Raw genomic sequence first — 24538 nt, forward strand, 5'->3', positions numbered from 1 at the left:
TATTGAAGTACACAAAGTATGTACAGATATTTTGGATTGCCTTATTATCAATGTCAAATGTCCTTAAAGGGACACTACAGGCACCCAGATCACTTCAGCTCATTGAAGTGGTCTGGGTGCAGTGTCTCAGGCTCCTTAACTCTGCAATGTTAATTATTGTATTTAAAAGAAACGGCAACAATTACCTGGGTGGGTTAACTCCACCTCTAGTGACTTTTTAACCCCTTCTGCACCACAAGGGGGTTTTCCTGGCACTATAGTTTCCCTATAAACAGGAAACACAAACTCACCCTCATAAATACAAAATATAAAGTGAATTTATATGCCTTAGCACCACCCCAATAAAAAAAACCCATAGGGTGCTTCTGCAGTGTTCACATACCATTGATTAAGCTTCCCCACGATCAGGCTGGTCATGTGGTGACATTAGACGTGACATATGCGGTGTCCTCCATTGTTGGAGGGTGTTGCTATGGTGCAAATAAACAAAACACTTGTCTCTTGTATTGTGGCTATTATACAATAAACACTGCTGCCGATAGAGGCTTACATATTGCAGAGATATAGTATTTATGACTGTCCCATTCACACATAGTGCATACATAACGAAAAGGAGCCTTTTCATAATGTAACACTGGATTACTTTGTTACCTAGCTGAAAAGAGACATACGTCCATCAAGTTCAGCCTTTCTCACATTGTTTGATGCAAAGCAAGGCAAAAAACCCAGTTTGACGTGCTTTTGAATTTTACAACAAACTAGGGAAAAACTTGACCCCAGAACTGCAGTCAGAACTCTCATTGGATCAAGACAAATTAAACTTTATTAAGAGAGCTTCTATAAAGGGCAATCATTGCAAATAAAACAAAAAATATGTGTAGCAAGCCAGACACAAATAGAGAAACAGTCATATAAAATAATAGGGATCAGAACCGCGCCTAACTATATACAAAAAAAGTCATTTTGCAACAGAAGCTAAAGTAAGGGACAATACAAGGCGTAACGATGGATGAACACCTGATTACTATGTTTGGAAAATGTATTGAAAAACTCAACAATCCCTGCTTCCTACAGGAAGGCATAAGGTGGCCAACTTGAGGACAGACACCCTCTTGAGTCCCTTACATAAAACCAAATCAACTAGAAATACTTTTGTGAGTACTTTTTTCATCGAAAAAATTTAACATTATTTGAAACTGGCACATTTGAAATAATTAGACCATAGGTAAGCGGCACAAATCTCAATTATGCAATGGGTTTGTTCTCTTTCCTCCAGCATATAAACAGTAGAGCCACAAACTAACTGGCATATTACCACATAGTTCTATGGCAATGTAATTCAAAAAGTTGTCTTTTATCTTGCATTTTGAGACTACAGAATGATGTCTACCAGTTTGTTTTTTCCTAGAGCTGTTTTTGGAAAGTCTTTGTTTCATTTGTGAGATTTCTACCTCTTGGTTGCCATATTTCTGTTTTCTTTACCTTCCCTCCATGGGAAATGTTTTCATGATGTGTTTTTGTCTGTTTTTGAATTGACAAATAAAATATCTTAAAGGGACACTATAGTCACCCAAACTACCTTAGCTTAATGAAGCAGTTTTGGTGTAGAGATCATGCCACTGCAGTCTCACTGCTCAATTTTCTGCCATTTAGGAGTTAAAATGCTTTGTTTATGCAGCCCTAGTCACACCTTTTGTTTATGCTTTGTTTATGCAGCCCTAGTCTTACATGTGCCTTCCTAAAACCTTCCTGTAAATTGAGATCTAATGTTAAAGGACCACTCTAGGCACCCAGACCACTTCAGCTTAATGAGGTGGTCTGGGTGCCAGGTCCTTCTAGGGTTAACCCATTTTTTCATAAACATAGCAGTTTCAGAGAAACTGCTATGTTTATGAATGGGTTAAGCTTTCCCCCTATGTCCTCTAGTGGCTGTCTCACTGACAGCCGCTAGAGGCGCTTGCGTGATTCTCACTGTGAAAATCACAGTGAGAGCACGCAAGCGTCCATAGGAAAGCATTATGAATGCTTTCCTATGTGACCGGCTGAATGCGCGCGCAGCTCTTGCCGCGCGTGCGCATTCAGCCGACGGGGAGGATCGGAGGAGGAGAGCAGGAGGAAATCTCTCCGCCCAGCGCTGGAAAAAGGTAAGATTTAACCCCTTTCCCCTTTCCAGAGCCGGGCGGGAGGGGGTCCCTGAGGGTGGGGGCACCCTCAGGGCACTCTAGTGCCAGGAAAACGAGTATGCTTTCCTGGCACTAGAGTGGTCCTTTAATACTTCCTTTATTGCATAGCTAGCTAGACCCTGGAGGAGCCTCCTTTGTGTGATTAAAGTTCAATTTACAAAGCAGGAGATAAACATTTCTAAAGTAAGTTTACATCTGCTTGAAAATGTAACAATTTTTACATGCAGGCTGTGTCTGTCACAGCCAGGGAAGGTGTGACTAGGGCTGCATGGACAGAAGCAAAAGTGTTTAACTCCTAAATGACAGTGAATTGTGCAGTAAGACTTCAGAGTTATGATCTATGCACCAAAACTTTAGATATAGTCTGACACCCCACCCCCTCTAAAAAGGGTTGTTTTGAAAACTACACTGTTATAGTTGAAACAGGAAACAATGCATCTTCTATGACCATTAGGGATGTTTACCAATCAGCAAGGTACTTTTAGGTTGGGCCACATTTTGGTGATCTCTTTTTGTCCTAATCTTTTTTAGAAGTCTGGAATCAACCCCATCACATTATTAATTGTAAACTGTCAACATATTCTACCAGGTTGTACAATACCAGGAGAGAAAGGATACTCTGTGTGCCTTGCGCCCTGGGGCACCGTGACTGGCGTACAAGGGGTGCTGGGAAATGTTTCCCCAGTGCTGGTTCAGTTGCAGCCTTTGCATGCTTGGGTGGCCTATCGGATGACCCATGCACTTAGGGCCACCTGATGGGTATAATTTCTTTATCGTTTGACATATATATCAACAGGATGGGAGGAAGTAACAGTCTATCACTTGCTCCCAGCTTCCCAGATGGCTGCGCAGGAGATAGGGAGGGAGGTAACGGCCCACCACAGGAAGCAGAATGGATGCAGAGGAGAGGCTGGAATGAGCTCCTGCATGCTCACTCCCATCAGCATTTGTGTGCTAGGCTGTGTGTGTATAAGTCATTGTATGCGTCTATTAAGGGGTGTGAGTGTGTATCTGTGTGTGTGTCAGTGTCTATATAAATTTGTGTGTGTCAGTGTATTTTTATATATCTGTGTATTCATATGTATGAATACCTGTGTAAGTATGTATGTGTGCATGTGCATACATACAAGCAATCAAACACCAGTACAACATGCAAACACACTCCTGCAATCTAATTTAAAATTCCCTTTGAATTCCCAACAATTCTCACATGCCTGCTATAGCTGCTTATAGTTTTCATGCATGCAAAGACCACTAAAGGTTACTTTGCTGCAGGGTGCAGGGGAAGGTGAGGTATGTTTGCTTGAAGCTGTCCCTTGAAATTGCCACCATGGTCTTCCTTCCTCTTGGTGCTTCAGCTCCATCTTTTGTCAAGCTTACTATTAATACCAAGTCAAAGTAGTTCCTACTTTGTCTTAGTATATCTTTCGACTGAGGTTGAATTTTATTGAAATTCCAACACAGTCAGTGTGAGCATTTCATAAAGATTTTTATCTGTATGAAATACAAATTTTCTAAGGTGGTAGGGTGACAGAGCTGCTTTAACTTCAGTGATTTGTGAAACCCACTTCTGATCCCACACATACTGCCTACACAAAAGTCAAGCTATGGTACTGTGACAAATGCCGTAAAGTACTCTGAAATGTCATCGTCATGTTGTTAAACTATATATTGATCATTTTCTTTTTTTTGTAAATCTTTCTTTTACTGAGACATTGAGTTATGCGGTACAGAATGTAAACAAAAAATAGAGGAGTTAGTGCTTAGGACAATAGGTTAATCATACAGTTGATCAGTATACTCCTGGCGTATCTGTCTCGTTTTCTATGTATAGTAAACATGCTATTCTAACTAGTAACAACAAGCTATATAATTTGGTGAAGTTTACACTAAAGAGGTAAGACATCGCAATTTATATAGTAAAATTGAGGCATAGTGTTTACACAGTACCGATTGAGTTGAGGGGTGCACTTTGTGATATGTCTGCTCTACGTACTGTGAGTAGTAATTACAGTGCACTTAGTGGGCAAGTATGGGTAAAAGCAGCATTGAGCCTAGAATGTTGCTTAAAGTAATAATGGGAGTAATAACATGCTGCTTTCCGGCAGTAAAGCACACTACTTATACCACTGGGGTCTGGACCAAGAGGTAGAAAACTGCACAGCATGCTAGGTCCAATCTCTTATGTAGCAATGTTTGGCAAGGAAGCTAGGTAAAATTATAAGCATATAAACAAACAAAACGTATTATACTCTAATTCAAAAATGAATTAGGAGTCTCTTATCAGGCATGGCCCATTGCTCGGTATCTCCATAGAGTAACAACGAGCTCCAGTTGTGGTTTTAGGTACCTAGTCAGCCGATCCCCCAACAGTGGCAGAGGTGATACAAGTGTAGGGAAGTTGATCACATTTTTATACAAAATGTTATGTGTGCTTTGGATGTTAACTGTTACTGTTTGATAGACCCTGAATGCATAGCATAGCAATGTTTTTCACATCTATTTGGCAAACATCTAAGCGTGCATTATCTCTCGTCTTCTGTGTTATTATTTCTCAAAATGTAGTTACTTGTGCAGGAAGGCTGAACTTGATGGACGCAAGTCTCTTTTCAGCTATCTTTTCAGCTATCTAACTATGTAACTATAACCAACCAAAAGATTCAATTATTGTTAAGCCTCTTTGCTTTATTTAAGTCAAGTAGAGTCAAGTGTTACCATGGAATATTTATTTTTACATTCAGCAGGGAATGATTTTGGCATTTCAGCAATAATTTAGGCAAAAAAAAAGTTCCCCGTTTTGTCACTAGAGATCAGTTAACATTGACTACATACAGTATTGTCCAGCCTTGTTAACATAAATTTTGATTAACTGTGTAATATTGAAAATTACACACTTACAAACATAAATAGCTCAAATAAACTTCTAACATGCACTTATATGAGAGTTGGTTACAAATGTGTTAGGCTGCTTCCCTCCATACCTCTCTGGTCACCTCTACCACCTGTACAGAATTGCAGGTGAGCTAAAATAGTAGATGTTTTAATTTTTCTGCTACGTTATTATTATTATTATTATTATTATTATTATTATTATTATTGCCATTTATATAGCGCCAACAGATTCCGTAGCACTTTACAATATTATAAGAGAGGGGATTTAAATATAAATAGAACAATTACAAGAAAACTTACAGGAACTATAGGTTGAAGAGGACCCTGCTCAAACGAGCTTACAGTTTATTGGAGGTGGGGTATTAAACACAATAGAACAGGAAATAGCAATCAAATGAGGTGGGAGTGAAGCAGAGCTGGAGGAGAGAGTAGAGTGCTGCCCTTTAGGAGAGAGCAAGAAACAGGTTTGTGAGGTATATGTTACTCTGGGAGGCCATAAGCTTTCCTAAAGAAATGTTTTTTAAGGCACTTCTTAAACAATTGAATACTAGGGGAGTGTCTGATGGCGGTAGGAGAGCAGCGGACAGGAGAAGGTCCCGGGCAGAGCTGAGAGACCGAGAAGGGGCATACCTATGGATCTGTGAAGAGATATAAGAGGTGCTAGAATTGGTCAATGCTTTACAGGTATGGGTTAACACTTTGAATTAACTTCTATAGGATACAGGAAGCCAATGTAAGGAGTAATAAAGGGGTGAGGTGTGAGGGGACCGACTAGAAAGGAAAATCAGTCTGGCGGCAGCATTCATTACAGACTGTAGCGGGGCAATACCAAGTAGGAGAGGGTTATAATAATCCATGTGAGAAATTACTAGAGCATGGACAAGCTCCTTAGTAGCATCTTGCGTAAGAAAGGGGCAGATTTGGGCTTTGTTTTTAACCCCTTAGTGACCAGACCACTTTTCAGCTTTCATACTGTTTGAGACCAGGGCTGTTTTTACATTTCTGCGGTATTTGTGTTCAGCTATAATTTACCTCTTACTCATTTACTGTACTCACACATATTGTATACTGTTCTTCTCGCCATTAAATGGTCTTTCTAAAGATACCATTATTTGCATCATATCATATAATTTGCTACAAAAAAATAATTATAAAATATTATGAAAAAACAAACAAACAACTTTTTCTAACTTTGACCCCCAAAATCTGCTCCACATCTACAACCGTCAAAAACACCCGTGCTAAAAGGTTTCTAAATTTTGTCCTGAGCTTAGAAATACCCAATGTTCTTAGCTTTTTTGTGTGTGCAAGTTATAGGGCAATAAGTGCAAGTAGCACTTTGCTATTTCCAAACCATTTTTTTTTTCTTCTCAAAATTAACACGTTACATTGTAACACTGATATCTGTCAGGAATATCTGAATAACCCTTCGCATGTATATATTTTATAAAAGAAAACAACCTAAAGTATTAAATTTGGGGTATTTTGATTCTTACATGCTTTTTTATGCAACCATTTTACCACCAAACTATGCCAAATTAAAAAAAAAAATGGTGATTTTTTTGACACACGTTGCAATTGAAGAATACATGTACTGAGAACTTTAAGGGTTACTGCCAAAGAACACCCTGATATGTGTTCAGCAACATCTCCTGAGTACAGTGATACCACCCATGTATAGGTGTCTGGTTCTCTGGGGGCCACATTAAAAAAAAAAAATATATGGTTTGATGGGTTAAATTACATTGGCCAGCTTCAAAAATGTCCCAACTAGGACATGGGTGCATGATGACCATCTGTGAAAATTCAAAGTTGGAAAACTGGTATGCACACCCACCAAATAAGGTCTTTGGTCAGTGTTTGTGACTAAGTGGCTACTAGAAAAAACTGGACATACCCTGTTTGCAATACCTTGGGTTGTCTACTTTTGCAAATGGTATACCATCATGGGGGTAATTCTTATTCCTGGGCTACCATACCGTCTTAATGGCAACATAACCAATTTGGCAAATTTCAATGAAAAAAAAGAAACGGGCAATCCTTATATTTTACCCTGTAACTTCCAAAAACACTATAAAACCAGTACAGGGGGAGGGGTACTGTTATACTCAGGAGACTTTGCTGAACACAAATTTGAGTGTTTCAAAACAGTAAAATGTATCACAACAATATCGTCAGTGAAAGTGCAGTTTTTGTTTTAAAAAAAAATGCAAAAAACAAAAACACTAACTTTGGCCAGCGTTCGTGACTAAGTGGCTACTACAAAAGACTGGACAATACCCCATTTTGAATACACTGGGTTGTCTACGTTTGCAAATGGTATGCCATGATGGGGTTAATTCAGATTCCTGGGCTACCATATGGTCTCAAAAGACAACCTAGATCCAGCAAACCAATCTGGCAAACTGAAATGGGCAAGCCCTATATTGACTCTGTCTCTTTCCAAGACACCCTAAAACCTGTACATGGGGGGTACTGTTTTACTCGGGAGACTTCGCTGAACACAAATATGAGTGTTTAAAAACCATAAAACATATCAAAGCGATGATATTGTCAGTGAAAGTAAAGTTATTTGCATTTTTCACACAAACGGCACTTTCACTGACAATATCATTGTTGTGATACGTTTTACTGTTTTGAGTTCAGCGAAGTCTCCAGAGTATAACAGTACCCCCCATGTACTAGTTTTATAGTGCTTTTGAAAGTTACAGGGTCAAATACAAGGCTTGTCCATTTAAAAATTTTTCATTGAAATTTGCCAGTTTGGTTACGTTTCCTTTGAGACCGTATGGTAGCCCAGGAATAAGAATTACCCCCATGATACCATACCTTTTGCAAAAGTAGACAACCCAAGGAATTGCAAATCGAGTATGTCCAGTTTTTTCTAGTAGCCACTTAATCATAAACACTGGCCAAAGTTAGTGTTCATATTAGTTTTTTGCATTTTTCACACACAAACAAATATAAATGCTAACTTTGACCAATGTTCGTGACTAAGTGGCTACTACAAAAGACTGGACATACCCCATTTTGAATACCCTGGGCTGTCTACGTTTTAAAATGGTATGTTATGGTAGGGTTAATTTTCATTTCTGGGCTGCCATAACGTCTCAAAGGCAACATAGCCAATCTGGCAAATAGTAATTTACAAAAATAGAAACAGTACTTGAGGGATACTGTTGTACTCATGAGACATTACTCTACATATAGAATGTAGAATGTGTATGTGCGCATATATATATATATATATATATATATATATATATATATATATATATATATAAAATTGATTTTCAATTTATATTATAATTATATATATATTATATATAAAACGTGTGTGTGTGTGTATATATATATATATATATATCACATATAATACGTGTCTGTGTGTGTGTGTGTATATATATATATATATATATATATATAGTGTGTGTATATATATATGTATACACACACGCGTTTTTATTTCCTATATATGTATATTATAATTAAAGCATTTTATATTATATTATACATATTTATGATTACATTAAGTGTATTTTGAGATATGTGTATATATCTCAAAGTACACGTATAATGCAATCCTGTATATATGCATTATATATGTATAATTTTTATTTTTTTTATATTTTAGGTGATTGGGGGATAGCCTGATTGCTCAGACAGTCCCCCTGCTGGCAGCTCCATAGACTTCCATTGCGGCCATGTGATCATGGTCATCACATGGCCCTGGAGGGCCGGAAAGGACGGAGCTGCAGCAGGGGGACTGCTGGGATCTCGGCAGTCCCCCTGGACAGGGATCACCACAGATTGTCGGTCAAGGTGATTACCCGGGTAATTTTTAGCTGCCGTTTTATGTTGGATGTACCTTGCACGTCCGAGGTCTGGAAGGGGTTAAGAGAGAATCTACAGGACTTGGTAAAGTAATGTATGTTATGTAACATTAAAAGAACACTGTAGTGTTAGGAATACAGAATGTCCTAACATTAAAGTGTCCCTCTGCCTCTGCAGACCCGCTGCCCTCACCCACCAACCACTCATAGCCATGAAAGCCATGTTAAACACTTACTTGATTCCAGCACAAAGGTCCCTGGATACTGGGTCTAGGTCCTCCTCCTCCAACATCAGCAAATAGGGGGAACCTAATGCGCATGTGCAGTAAGTGCCATGTGCACATTAGGCCTTCCCCATAGAAATGTATTGACTCCATGCTTTCCAATAGCGATTTAAAAGATGCTGTATTCCCTCATGCAGAGTGTGAGGATGTCCAGTGTTGTTTCTTGAAGTTAAACTCTGTGAAACTGCAGGAAGTGCCGCTAGTGGCTGTCTGGTAGATAGGCTTCCTTGTACATACTTTTTTGTAGTGATGATATTTGTAGTCATGCAAAATAATGAAATATAGCAGTTTCTTGTAATACCTTTATTATTGAACTAACATAATTTTTTTGTGACAATGTTTTGAATTTATTAAGTCTAAAGCATTTTTGACTACAGTGCAGAGCTTAAAGTAGCAAAAAAAATAAAGCAAGTTAAATGAAGCGAATGGCAAGTTAAGGATGGGAAGAGCGATAAACTAATGTACAAGACTTTGTGTTGTGTATATATACCCATACATTGACATTATGGTTGTAGTGTAAAAGGCTCGATGAGAAGGAGCAAAGTACTTATTTAAAATATATGTTGTGTGTTAAGAAGCCCTAGGCCACATTTAGTTCATTATCTTTCGTGTTGAAGAATATGATCATTCTGGACTCATGCTTTTCTCTCTTTTGTAATTTTTAAGTTCGCTTTGTGTATTTTGATTTTAAAGCCCTGAATGGAATGGTCTTTCTGTGTGTGGTTTCCAGCTGACGTGTAGTAATGTTCTTCTCCAATGTGTGTTCTAGGCCTAGGGTATTTGTGTGTGTGTGTGTGTGTTAATTCTTTTTATTTCAATGTTGGATGGTTTCACCAGTGTAATATACCTGGTCACATTTCTTGCATTCAATTATGTATACAACCTTCCTTGATGTAAAGCAGAATGATCCATTGATGTTATGTGTTTTACTATTGTGAGTGGTTATGTTATTTGTTCTGATATATTGACACTGTGTGCAGCGTGGTGTATTGCAGGGTGCTGATCCATTCTCTGTGTTAAACCTCTCAATGTGCAGTTTCTTACTGATCAGTATAGGGGTTTCACTGAAGATGACTTTCAGTACCTGATCCTCGGTGAGCATAGGTTGTAGATCCCGAATGATTGTATGTGTCCTGAAGAGTGGGGTTAGTTAAGTCTGCTCAGCAAAATTTGGACATTGTTAAATAGTGTGAACAATGTCTGGTTTTTTAATTCCAAATGGTCCCCTACAGCTGCAAATGGTTTTGCCTTTTTCGGTAGAGGCATTTCGGACTTTAATAAATAACTATTTTAGTAAAATCAAAATGCTGAAAAGACTTTATAAATCACATAAAACACTTTTCTAACTCTTAACCTCAAAGCTGTATTCCTAACACTAAATTGATCTCAGTTATTTCAACAATTGGTTGAGGGAATGTTCCTTCAAATCTTTAATAAAACACATGGAAAGGGGTCCCTTTTCCAGATCTAATTTCTTCATTACTTTATGTATTATGCTAAAAGTAGTGTAATAGCTTTTGAATTTTGACCAGGAAAGTAGCTAACGTTTTATAATGATCTTCTTCCATCTGGAAAAGGTTTGAAATCTGGTGAACTGAACTGGAGGAAAACCATTTTTCAGTTTAAAAATCCACACTTCTTTCAGCAACTTTATAAGTGTTTATGCTTAAATTACCTTAAAATTTAAAATTGGATATTGTTTTTAACACAGGACTGGCTGTATCTTATCTGCGTTGTGAATGCATGTTAAAGAGGAACTGTCACGTCTCTGGAATTTACACCATAGAAAAAATACTGAAAATCACCTTTAATTTGTGTTCACCTTTTTTCATGAGATGCTCTGTTTTCTTTTAAATGTATACAAATAATTTAGCAGATCACATCACAGACATCCCAACATGCAAAAACTCATTTCAGGGAGGTGGCTGCGCGCCCCAACACGAGGTCCCCCCCACCCAGTTACACACAACATATTACAACTATTTACCCACACTTACACATGCACACACCTTGACATACACACTCAGATACCCACACTGGCACATACACACACACACACACACACATATATGCCCACACTGGCACACACACACACACTCTGATATTCACACTGGCACATACACACACACACACACAGATACCCACACTGGCGCGCGCGCACACACACACATACACACAGATACCCACACTGGCACATACACACACACTCTGATACACTGGAACATACACACAGATACCCACACTGGCAAACACAGAGATACACACACTCTGATACTCACACTGGAACATAAACACAAATTCATACATATACCCACACTGGCACACACACTCAGTCAAACTGGCACATACACACAAATACACACTGGCACATACATAGATACATAGATATACATTTTGACACATACACACAGATACCCACACTGGCAAACACACAGATACACACATTCTGATACTCACTCTGGCACATAAACACAAATTCATACATATACCCACACTGGCACACACACACACATGCATACCCACACTGGCACACACACTCACACTCTGATACTCACACTCAGCCAAACTGGCACATACACAGAGATACACACACTGGCACATACATACATAGATATACATTTTGACACATACAAACAGATACACTGGCAAAGACACTCAGATACACACACTAGCACATACACACACAGACACACAATCTGACATACACTGCAGCCACCTGTAAGCTTACCTTTTGGTGTCTGGGCTGAGGCTGATGGAAGTGAACATGCAGCAGCACCATACTGCCTGCTCTGGTGCTGCCTACAGCTTCTTCTTCTTCCTCCTCCTCTCTCCCGCGCAGCTATTTTTTTTTTTTTTTTTTTTTAGTTGGGAGGAAATTACAGCATACCACTTCCTCCAAGCTGGCAGATACTGCAGGGGCGGGTTAGGCTCTTAAGGGGTTAAAGGACCGAGTACCCGACTGGGCCCCTGTTCAAGAACAATACCCATCAGGTGGGTAATGAGTAGGGGGGAAGAGGGGCAGTTATTGAGGGAATTTAACATGTGTAATATCCTGAAAATTAAACACACAATCTGAGATGCATTGATTGGATGTCAAATTTTGTGTGTGATTTCCGCGATATTACACATGGAATGCGGGTGTCCGGGAACCTCATTAAATATGCGGGAGTCTCCCGGGAGACTTGGTATGCCTGACATCATTATCAGATACTGAAAAGGCAAAGCCTGACAAACATTGCACGTGAAGAGAAGAAATAGAAACCTTTTTTAATGTTTCCTCTTCTGTTTGTGCATTCTCTATCCTGATTGCCAGGTTCAAGGACAGAACGTATAACATTGATTGATAGGGAGCTAAAATGGAGGCTCCCAGCTGCAGGATAGAAAGGTGTGGATTTCCACATTTCATTTTATTTTTCACAATATTTGAACCAGTCAGTTAGCACTTTTTTTTTCTGCAGCACTATATAAAACCTTATTTATTGGTTTGCTCATCCTTTTATTTCTAGACATTAAATGTTCTAGTCTTGTTTAACTACTAGGGGAACAGGGCTGCTATCATAGCAATGAGCTATAAAGTGCTGACCTCAGAAACAAATGGATTACAGTGAGTTTCAAGACAGGAGTGCCTGCCTTGCTGCTGGTTGCTTTAGGAGCCATTTGCTTTAACTTTGTCTTGTTTTTGTTGTTCTTGAGCCTTAATAACTCTTTTGGCCATTTGAAATCTGTGGTTATTGGAAATTAACTTGTCAAGAAGCCATTGGTAGCCTTGTGTTGCCAAGACATGAACTTGCAATTCTCATTTTTGAGACTGCTTCCAAACCATGATTAGCTGCGCACTGAGCTACCTCCCTTGCTAGTAAAATACTTTGTGACACAATAGCCCAGGATGAGTCACTAATTCAAAATTTGTGTAGAACTGGTAAAGAGAATTGGCAGATTTCAGACTAAATGAACTGAATGCTGTTTATTTTATTTTATTTTGATGTGTGGAAAGGAAACAAAAATGGTTTAGTAGATCACTGGTGATTAAATATATTCCCAATAAAAACATTTCATTATGCATTTTCTCATTGACTATATATCTAAAACCATCTTGCAAAGGTTGCAGGATTCTTGACTGCTGCCTTTGCAAGTACTCCCCAGCCCAGATTGTCTGTGACTATCCAATCACAGACTTTCCAATGCAGCTCAATGAGAATTATTTGGTAGCCAGGTGACTGGGCATTTGCATGTCTCTCAAGTTTAGTTCCACTGAGCTGTGCAACCAGGACATAACCGGACCGGTTGTCTGTCTGACTGTTGGGGAGTGTATCAAGGTTAATTTATGAATATGCCAATTTCTATTGTAATCTGCATTTTTTGCTTCAGCAAATTGAATTTTATTAAAGGACACGGAGGCTCTTATTATGCTTTTCTCTTTCTTTTATTCTACAGCAGCAAAATAAATATTGTACATATATTCCATGAAAAAGAAAAATTATTCAATCACATCAATCATATCATAACCTCTAAAGGGTTACTCAGATACCACACATGAACCAATCAGAGTGTCCCCATTACAACAAAGTCCCATGTGACCCTAAGCCACTCCTCTTTCTTTTGCTGCTGCAGCCTCAGATAAATACAAAACTTTACTCTGTTACTGGCAGTTATAGTTTTGTTTGTTCTATTAAATTCTATTACCACGGCGATGAGAGCCACACAATTGCCAACTAACCCCGTGGCTAGCCCCCCAGAGAATAAGCCGGCGGCCCCTAGTGGGCGTAAGGCCGCTAAAAAATCTCGTCATTTGGACGAGTCAGCCTCCAAAACTTTAAAGACGGACAGGGTACGTCCTGTCACAGAACCTGTGGTCGGACCACAACGAAGAGCCCCCCACTGGGCAAAATCGGTGAGGAAGTGGAAGAGGGCTAAGGCCCTATTGGAATCCTCCGACTCTGAATCGGAGCTAGAGGAGGCAAAGAGTGAGTCTGGAGAGGAGGGCTCTGAGGAATATAGTGAAGACTCTAACGAAGTTCAATGGGGGGACTATAGCTCTGTCGCAGGCACGGACATGGACCGTAAGAACGGAGCGGACGGCTCCGCCTTACTGGATCCTCAGGGCGAACCTTTGTTTGACCCTGATAACCTGCAACACCCGAGGTCCTCTGAATGGTACCCCTTGGACCACGTGGCTAAATATATAGCGGCCCGCATCAGAAAGCCACTAGATAAGGTGGCACAAAACAAACTACGGGCAGAGTGCCCTCGCCCCACGGTCCCGGATATGGCATGCGCCACCCCGGACGTGGATCCAAAAATCGCCGAATTTCTGGGCAAGTCAGGCTGGAAGGCTAAGAAAGGCCTAGGCTTTGCCTGGCGGAACTGCCAGGACAAGGTATTGGACATCCTTGGACAGCTCGCGAGGATGTTTGATATGGTAGAAGGCGCGTTGGCAGGGGGTACACCACTGGACCTGGAAACCCTCAGGGGGTGGATCCAGCGTGCCGTGTGTCTTCTGGGCAACGCGAATACGGCGGTGGCCACGGAAAGGCGCAAGGCGATTTTAATAAAAATTTAGCCTAAATTAGTTAATCTGGCTATCTCAGAACCAAGTCCCCAGGCTAAAGCCCTTCTGTTTGGGGATAATTTCGTAAAGGAACTAGGCACCTATGTGGGCACCTTCACAGCACTGGATAAGGCTCAGGCCAGTATGAAGAGAGTGTTCCATCAGAGGGTTTTTGGTGGGGCCGGCAGATATCAGGGCCGTCTGCCCGGCCGGTCGCCCCGGGGATCATACCGGGGCTCTCGTGGCTCCGTGCATCCTAGATTCACACCCCCGGAACCCAAACACGGCCATTCTTCCCGGTTCGGGGCAGACCGTGGCAGACTCGAGGACCCAGAGGCTCTTCATATGGCCGACGACCTTATGGTAAGTGCCCTACCTCCTCATATGTCTACACTAACTGTGGTGGGGGGCAGACTGAGCAAATTTGTCAAGGCATGGCACATGATCACTGCAGATGCCTGGGTGCTTCACACGGCCCGGGGTTATTCTATAGATTTCATACAATACCCGGTCCAAGTGGCACCCCCCGACAGAATGGTGTTCCCCAAGCGGGACCGAGAATTGATAACACAGGAAGTCCAAGCCTTAGCCTCCAAAGGGGCAATCTATACTGTTCCCCCTGGCACACCGGGTTTCTTAAGCAACCTATTTTTAGTACCCAAAAAAGGCGGGGGCGTTCGCCCAGTCATAAATTTGAGACCTTTAAACCTGTTCGTCACGTACCACCACTTCAAGATGGAGGGTATACACTCACTCCGGGACCTCCTCCTCACAAGGGGCTGGATGGTCAAACTCGATTTGAAGGACGCATACCTCACGGTCCCTATGGCCATCACTTCCTGCAATTCCGCTGGGAAGAAACCATGTGGCGATTCCGATGCCTGCCGTTCGGCCTCTCGTCGGCCCCCTGGTGCTTCACAAATCTCATGAAACCAGTGGTCGCCCTCCTACGCAGCAGGGGCGTACGGCTCATAATATACCTGGACGATATCCTCAAGACTCGTTTCTGCTGCAAGTACATTCCTACTGGACGAGAAATCTATTGGAAAATCTGGGTTTTCTGATCAACTGGGAGAAGTCGATCATCGAACCCTCGCAAACTATAGAGTTCCTGGGATTCACCATAGATGCGGTGAACGGAACGCTCCTACTCCCAACGACCAAAGTCAAGGCCATCAAAAAAGAGCTCAAACGGACGCTCACACGCCCTGTCTTTACTTTGAGACAATTGGCCAGGATTGTAGGCCTTCTCTCGGCATCGATCCAGGCAATTTTCCCCGGACCGCTACACTACAGAGCGCTTCAACGATTAAAGGCAAAATACCTTCGTTCAGGGCACTCATACTCAGACTCGGTTCCTCTCGACTGTGCCGCCAAAGACGAAATTAAGTGGTGGCTACAACACATGGAAGCCTGGAATGGCCGCGCGATCTTCGGAACAGCGCCGGACCTCGTAGTGGAATCCGATGCAAGCTTGAGCGGCTGGGGCGCGCGCTGCGGACCTTTCTCCACCGGAGGAAGATGGTCCAAGGAGGAACAGGGACTTCATATCAATGGCCTCGAACTGTTGGCAGGTTCGTTTGCATTACGGAGTCTTTTGAATGTGTCGACCAACTGTTCCATCCTGTTACGCATGGACAACGTTTCAGCAGTCCGATATATCAATCACCTCGGGGGCACGAGGTCAGCAATACTTGCAGAATTGGCAAAGGATTTCTGGCAGTTCTGCCTGGACCGCAACATTTCAGTGCAAGCGGAACACATCCCGGGGATGAGCAATGTAGTAGCGGATTGGAACTCCAGACATCTACGGGATGCCAGCGACTGGCGGCTGAACCCGACCATATTCAGCCACGTGCAATCTCTGTGGGGACCGCTGGACATCGACCTGTTCGCGTCACGGCTGAACACACAATTACCAAGGTTTTTCAGTTGGAGGCCAGATCCAGAGGCTCTGGCGGCGGACGCTTTCCGACAACAGTGGCCGAACACCAGACATTACGCGTTTCCCCCATTTTCTCTCATCGCGTGGACCTTTCTACACCTCAGACGACAACGGACATCCCTAGTCCTCGTATCTCCCTTTTGGACGTCTCAACCCTGGTTCCCTACACTTTTGGAACTGTCCATAGACCTGCCGAGATTACTGCCGGTGAGCGACAGCATTCTCCTGTACCCAGATGGCAACCCACACCCGCTCATAATGCAGGGTCACCTCAAGCTTGTAGCATGGCTCCTTTCAGGGGACTCAACGACATCCCAAATGTTCCACAAACGACTCTGGACCTCCTGGCAGGAGCGTGGGCCCCGGGTACAAGAAAATCATATTTACATGCCTGGAACGCATGGTATGGTTGGTGCATGGAACAACACGTGGATCCCATATCTGCAACTGTGAGTCACGTCCTGGCTTTCCTTACTTCACTGTTCGACCACGGTTTGGCATACCGTACAATTAATCTATATAGATCAGCTATCTCGGCAGGCCACGTAGGTTTGAATGGAATTCAAACAGGGAAACACCCGATGGTGTGACGACTCCTACGAGGCATACAATTTGCACGACCACCACAACCTCGATACTCGGAGATATGGGATGTGAACCTCGTTCTCCGACTTCTTGAAGGTTGGCCGAGGAACGAAGACTTGTCGATCAAACAACTCACCACAAAATTGGTCACGCTGCTTTGCCTCATCTCCTGTAAGCGGGACTCAGATGTAGCATTGGACATTCAGGCACTAATGGGTAATACCCAAGCTCCGTAATCAAGGGAGGGTAAATAAAAAACGAAACTGCAATATCATGCTGCAAAGGAGAATTTATTCACGATAGATTCACTGAGGACAAAACCCCTCTACCGAAGGATGATGATGAAGGGACCACATCCAGTTTGTAATGTTTGATGAAAGTTACCGGTGACGACCAGGTGGCTGCCCTGCATATGTCATCAGAAGGAACCTCTGCCCAATTAGCCCAGGAGGTGGCCAATGCTCTCGTAGAGTGCGTCTTTATCTTTTCCGGAGGAGATATTTTCTTTAGTTTATATGCCATAATGATGGTATTAGAAACCCAACGCCTTAAAGTAGCTGTTGATGCCGCCTCCCCTTGTCTGTATCCTGACGGGATAATAAACAATTGCTCCGATCTTCTAAACTTGCTAGAGACCTCAATATATTTCATGACACACTCCCTCACATCCAACTGATGGAGCTTAGCTTCTTCCGCAGAAGAGGGGTTCTGGTAAAAGGTAGGTAGAACCACTTGTTGAGCCAAATGAAAACTAGAAACCACCTTTGGTAGGAATTCCATATTAGGTCTTAGGATAATTCTATCATGAAAGACCTGAACGTGGTCAGAATCACTGGAGAAGGCTTGAATCTCCGACATTCTTTTTGCTGTCGTGATTGCCACCAAGAACAAAGTCTTGTACGTCAGATTAATAATACCCAACTCATCCAACGGAGCAAAGGGGGTTTCTGACAACACATCCAGTACCAAAGGAAGATCCCAAGGAGGAGCATAGTTTCTAGAAGGAGGTCTTATGCGTATAGCTGCCTTAAAGAACCTCGCAATGATGGGGTCTAATGCCCAGGAGGTGTTACACAGGGCTGATAGGGCTGATGACTGCACCTTCAGAGTGCTTAAGCTTAAGCCCTTTTCAAGACCTTCGTTGAGGAACTCCAACACATCCAAATTCGAAGGCTGTAGGAAATTCTTGGACTTATTATTCGCCCTTTCACGAAACACATCCCATATCCTGTGGTAACATGCAGATGTAGAACTTTTTCTGGATTTCAGCAAAGTGTTCACCACAGGCTCTGGCACTCCTTGCTCTAAAAGTCTCTGCTTTTCAAGAGCCATGCCGCCAAGTTCCATTGGTTCGGATTGGGATGCACCGCTGGACCTTGTATCAACAGGTCCATTCTTAGAGGAAGAGGCCATGGAGGACCCACGCACATCTTGTTCAAGAGGGGGAACCATGGTCTTCTCGGCCAACTCGGAAGTATAGCAATCACGGTCTTCTTTTCCTTCCGAATTTTCCTCAACAACCTGTGAATCATAGGCAGGGGAGGGAATGCATACCCCAGATCGAAGTCCCAATGATGGGAAAAGGCATCTTGTCCTGCTGACTGATATTCTGCCTTCAGAGAAAAAAACTTCGGGACTTGAGCATTCCGATACGAAGCCATCAAATCGACCTGGGGTGTGCCCCACCTTGATGTTATCTGTTGAAAAACCTCTGGGTTTAATTGCCATTCTCCCGAAAGAATTTTTGTTCTGCTCAAATAGTCTGCCAGAACATTTTCTTTCCCAGGTAGATAAACTGCTTTCAGGCCCTGCAATTTTTCTTGAGCAAATTCCATCCATGGAGCTATTTCTCGTAACAGCGCCTTGCTTTTGGTTCCGCCTTGTCTGTTTACATATGAGGCCACTGCTCTGTTGTCCGTCTGGACCTTCACCCAAGACTTCGATATTACGTGTTGAAACCCTTGCAGGGCATATAAAATTGCTCTCAGTTCCCTTAGGTTTGAGTGCAGCTTGCTCTCTCTCTGAGTCCAGGATCCTTGAATCCAATCCCTTTCTAAGTGTGCACCCCAACCACATATACTTGCGTCTGTCGTTACCGTGATCCAAGTTGGATCCTCCAGGGGAAACCCCACAGAAAGGTTTTTGGTATTCTCCCACCAAGTCAGGTCGTCTAATGTTCTTCGAGAAATAGGAATGTTTCGATCCCAGTTTTCCTCTTGCATCATGAACTCTTGCAGAAACTGCGACTGGATCGGGCGCATCTTCCACTGTGCCCATTTCACCAGGCCTATAGTTGATGTAAGGGAACCTATAAGGCTCATAAATTCCCGTGCCGTAATGCAACTCTTGTAGTGAAGATTCCTTATCTTTGTCTGAATCCTCTCCATTCTTTCCACTGATAGATTCACTTGCCCGATTACTGTATCTATGGTAGCCCCCAGGAATATAATCTTCTGAGAGGGAACCATCATACTCTTCTCCAAGTTTAGTTTCCACCCATGTTCTACGAGTATATTCACGACCCACTTGGTGTGGAGTGCTACCGTCTGGATGGATGGTCCTATAATCAGGAAATCATCCAAGTAATGGTATATCTCTATCCCTTTCTTCCTGATTACTGCGACTAATGCGATAAGCACCTTTGAGAATGTTCTCGGAGCCAGGCTTAATCCGAATGGGAGACCCCGGAACTGGTAGTGACTTCTCCTCCTTCCACCCCTTCTTTTTAGTGTTAAATTCAACTTCTTTAAGTCCAGGATAAGCCTCCACTTCTTTTGAGGTTTTGGGGCTAGAAAAACAGTAGAATAGTGACCCTTCTTCTTTTCTCTTTTTGGGACGCATTCTATTACTTGATCTTTTAGGAGTTTTGAGATGCAATCTTTCATGGCTTTCTCCTTTTCTCCTTTTGCTACCCGAGACTGGGTAAAGACATTTTTTGTTGGCATGGTCTCGAACTCTAACCTGTATCCTTTTTCCAATATTGAAAGGACCCAGGCGTCCGTCACACTTCTGACCCAGACAGGATAGAAAAGATGTAGTCTTCCCCTGTAATCCCTGGCTGGGCCGGCACACGTTCAGAAATTTTTACCTTGTCTAGTTCCCCTTCCTCTGGAAGATTTTTGCTGTGTTTCTCCAGTTTGGTCTGGAATATTCTTTCCCTGGTTTATATGCTCTACTTTCTCGAAAGGCCCGGTCTTTATATCGCCTATCTTTCCATGTTGTAGAGCCGTATTTTCTGACTTGAGGGAGAAAAGCTTTCTTCCCATCTGCAGCCTTATGTATCGCTTCATCCAACACCTTCCCAAACAGGAGATCCCCTTGAAAAGGAAGTGCGCACAGGGATGCTTTTGAAGCGTAGTCTGCCCCCCAAGAATGTAGCCATAAAGCTCTTCTTGCTGCTACAGAGAGGCCCATGCTCTTTGCCACCATTCTGGTAACATCCAGCGATGCTTCTGAGCAAAATTCAGTTGCCAGCTTCATATCTCTCATTCCTTCCAGTAGATGCTCTCTGCGAACTCCTTTAGAGATATCTTCTTCTAAGTTGTCTAGCCATACCTTAAAAGCTCTTGTTAACGTTGTTAATGCAACTGCTGGATGTAGTGCTGATCCTAAAGCCAGGTACGACTTTATCAGGCTGGCATCTAGCCTTTTCTCCATAGGTTCTTTCAAATAAGCCATGGAGTCAATAGGAAGGGCTGTCTTTTTTGCCATATGAATGACTGTGGCATCAATCTTGGGAACAGAATTCCAGGTTTTGCAGTCTTCCTTAGCGTAAGGATACAATCTGAATACCTTACTTTTCAGTGTTGCTTTTCTTTCTGGTTTTTGCCATTCTTGAGAAATTATCTCTTTTATGGTAGCGTGTACCGGGAAAGTAGGTCTATTGGCTCTCAAGTCCTCAAAATATCTATCAGATTCCTTTATTTCAGCTTCTTCCTCTGGGAATCTCAGGGTCTCTCTGATTATGTTGATCAATTTGTCAACTGCTCTAGAATCCAGACTTCTTGAAGCATTATCGGCTTCACCCTCTTCGTCTGACATATCCTCCATCTCCATATTATCACTGGACTCCGAGGAGATTTCTTCTCTTCTCAGGCGTTTAGATGAGGACATCTTGCTTGTGGTTTTAAACCCTTCTGCGATCGCCTCTGCAATCCATTTTTTTCAATTCTGTCTGTGGAGACTTTCTTCTCTCCCTTCCTTCAGCGGCTTCAGTCAGACAATCTATACATAAGTTACGTCCACTAGGTGCAACTTGATTGCAGTTCACACACCTATTCGTTTTCTCTCTATGTTTTCTAGGTGAATCCTCTTGTGGATTGCTCGGGCTGTAAAAACAAGAGCCATATTTATAATCGTATATTTTTGGCCCATAGTGGCACTCTTTTAACCCCCTCCCATACGGGATAACTTATATATATGAGGCTCACCTATGTTTTCTAGACACAGATCTTGAGGCAGAGTGAGAAGCCATCTATTTAACAAAAAAATATATATTTTTTGTTATCCTAATATACTTGACAACTAAGTCACCAAAGAAAAAACTTATTTTTTCAAAAAAAAGAATCTTTTACCTTGCTTCAGCAGAATTCAGTCTAGGGCAGCCTTAAACACACCAAAACAGTTCCCAAACATCAGCCAGGGCATTGGGAACAATCAAAAACCGCTTATTTATGTTTTCCCGTTTTTTTGAATTTTGGCGCTTTAAGAGCCCCGGCAGATCGCGCATGCGCAATAGAGATTTCCCGACGCTAGGCTTCCGAACCCGAAAGTGGATGCAGATCTAGCTCCCCTGAGCGAGCTGCCATAGAAGCAACTTACTACTCCAGGGGAACACAAGCCACACCAGATATTGATCCCAGGCACCAGCCTGAGACAGGAGAATAAGTTAACAGACCAAATACTACACAGAAATCCCTGTATTTAGGGTAAGATTAATTCGGTCACTTACCCAGCTTCTCCTCTGTCACAATTCTGAGGGGGGGTTATTGATGCTTAATGGGGAATTTTTAAGGATACACCGACCCCACATCATTTAATCATTATACAGCCCTTCCATTTAAAGAGGTACATATACTAAAATGTACCCTAACTCAGTTAGTCCTGCTCTTGCAGGCTGATTACTGAGTTCTTCAGATAAAGAGAGGCTGAACTTTATCTGGAAGGAACCCATGGTAAACATGGGGAGGTGGCCTCAAAAATAAAAATGTAAAGGTATAATTCCTGTTTGTCCTGCTAAGGACAGAAAAAAAGACTGTGGGGTGGAAGGAGGAGGGACCTTTTATACCTATAGTCTGGTTGATTAATGAATGGCCAGGAAATTCTGTTTAGCGGGTATTCCCATAGAGAAGCATTGGTGGGGCTAGTGCATGTTGACGGCAATCACCACAATTTACCAAAAATCAACTACTTGACTGCAGTCTGTTATAACATTATACACATTCTTTATAAATGTATATACTTTTTTTATGGGTAAAGTGTAAACATTATTGTTATTTTCATTTTGCAAGGATTATAGGGTTTTGCTTTTTTTCATGCAGTTAAATTAATCTGGCACTGCAAAGTCTGCATAAACAACAATGGGTTGACATGGCAGGAATAAGTCTGTCAGGAACGGAGCCATTGTTAGACTTGAAACACACTGGGTCTTGTCTTTCTGCAAGTGACTCTATTGTATTTTCCAGGGATGTTGATGCACATGGCTGCATTTGTTTGCACTGCTGAGATTACGGGGAATCTTTGGGAGGAGATGTGTGTGACTCTTAATAAGATGTGTACACAGTTCGATTTGCTTTGGCACCCTTTTGTGTCAGTTTCTGGGAAAGCAATCCATCCTTAATCCTTGCCTCACTCAATAGGATATATAACGTGATAATTATAGACTTGAAGAGAGAATCAATTTCCATATGTCTACACACACGTGTATGTTTATCTCAGCAGTGGTATATGTAAGTGACTGTGAACAACTTTGCATTTCTAAAAGACCCTTGTCATGTCCGGTGCTGCTGTGTCCTATCTGTTAACGCATATCAGCTGTGGCCTGTGCTCCACATACGCCCTTGCACTCCCGATTGGTACAGAAATTGGCGTGGCATTGGCTGGCATCGTAACCCATTCTCCCTCAGGTTCTTAGGGTCTGAAATTTAGGGTTAAATTTAGTGTTAAAATTAGGGTTAGATTTGGGTTAGATATACTGATACTGGAGAAACTGACGGAAGCCAAGCACAGAGAAGTGGACACAGGTTTCTTCAGGAAGGAAGAGATTCTTTATTCGATTCACCGACCGGGGCTCAGAGGGACTAATGTCACCAAAATACAACAAGATCTGAGCCCAGAACTGACTGTGTAAATGCATAATATAGACATATAGCTCCTCCTATTGTTAACTCTACCCACATATACTCTTTACCCAATCAGCTGAACAAAGCCTAACTTCCCTTACCTGTTAGACCACATGGCTCACCCAGAACAATGGAGGAGGGGAAGTGTTTTCAGTTTCTGCATTCCTGCACTTGCTCAATACAGTGTTGATTGTATCTTAGCTATGTGTAACTGACTAACTGATACACCAACATTTACACATATGCCACATGGCAATCTTGTCCTAGTAAATTTATTTTTACTGAGATTCCACCACAATACAGATTAGGAGAAAAAAATAACACTTTTAATTTGCAGCATTTAAATGAGCTGAAGTGGTCTGGATGCCTGTAGTGTTATTTTGATGCCTATTTTAAAGTTATTTTGAAGCCTATTGTATCCCTTTAAATACATCCTTCTGTCATCACCTCAGAAATTTGGCCAATATCCTTACTCAGAATATCACAAAGTGTATATATCTCCCACTTTGGCAACTGCAAAATTATCATTCTATTCCTATTTAACTGACTGATCTCCCCTAGATGCTAAATATTTTTGCTGCTTCACTTCCTCAAACATTATTATATTTTGCTGCTTCACTCTGTAAAGTCCTTCACTAGCTCATAATGCCATCAAAATGCAATATAAAGTGCAATTTAAATATGTATATGCCATATTAATGCCATAATGATGCATACAACAGTTTTATGGAATGTGTAGTTTATCGGAAAATTAAGCAACCTAAAGGCGGCTCCTTTGATTTCATTTATGGAGCTACAGATGCAGCCACACATCCAGGTTCTTAATAGAAAGCTGTGAAATAGCTGAGATGCTTGGCCCTTTTACCTTGGGCTCCCACCCACCAGGCCCATACTATATCAGGAAGGCCATGAGGGCATATCTGAGGC

The 24538-nt window shown here is 42.0% G+C and overlaps 1 protein-coding gene across 3 annotated transcripts in view; it reads left to right on the plus strand.

Annotated features, from left to right (window-relative positions):
- NEK6 (NIMA related kinase 6) overlaps positions 1 to 24538 on the plus strand; it is a 407500-nt gene that overhangs the window by 59795 nt on the left and 323167 nt on the right. Inside the window, exon 1 of one of the 3 annotated variants that reach the window (XM_063432356.1) lies at positions 23159 to 23218. The exons of the other annotated variants lie outside the window; for them this stretch is intronic. Within the exon in view, the coding sequence (XP_063288426.1) occupies positions 23177 to 23218 (42 nt within the window). The 5' untranslated portion in view covers positions 23159 to 23176. Of the gene's footprint in view, positions 1 to 23158; positions 23219 to 24538 lie in introns of those variants that run through there. 3 annotated transcript variants of the gene reach the window in all.

This window comes from Pelobates fuscus, chromosome 9, assembly GCF_036172605.1.
Source record: "Pelobates fuscus isolate aPelFus1 chromosome 9, aPelFus1.pri, whole genome shotgun sequence".
NCBI lineage: Eukaryota > Metazoa > Chordata > Amphibia > Anura > Pelobatidae > Pelobates > Pelobates fuscus.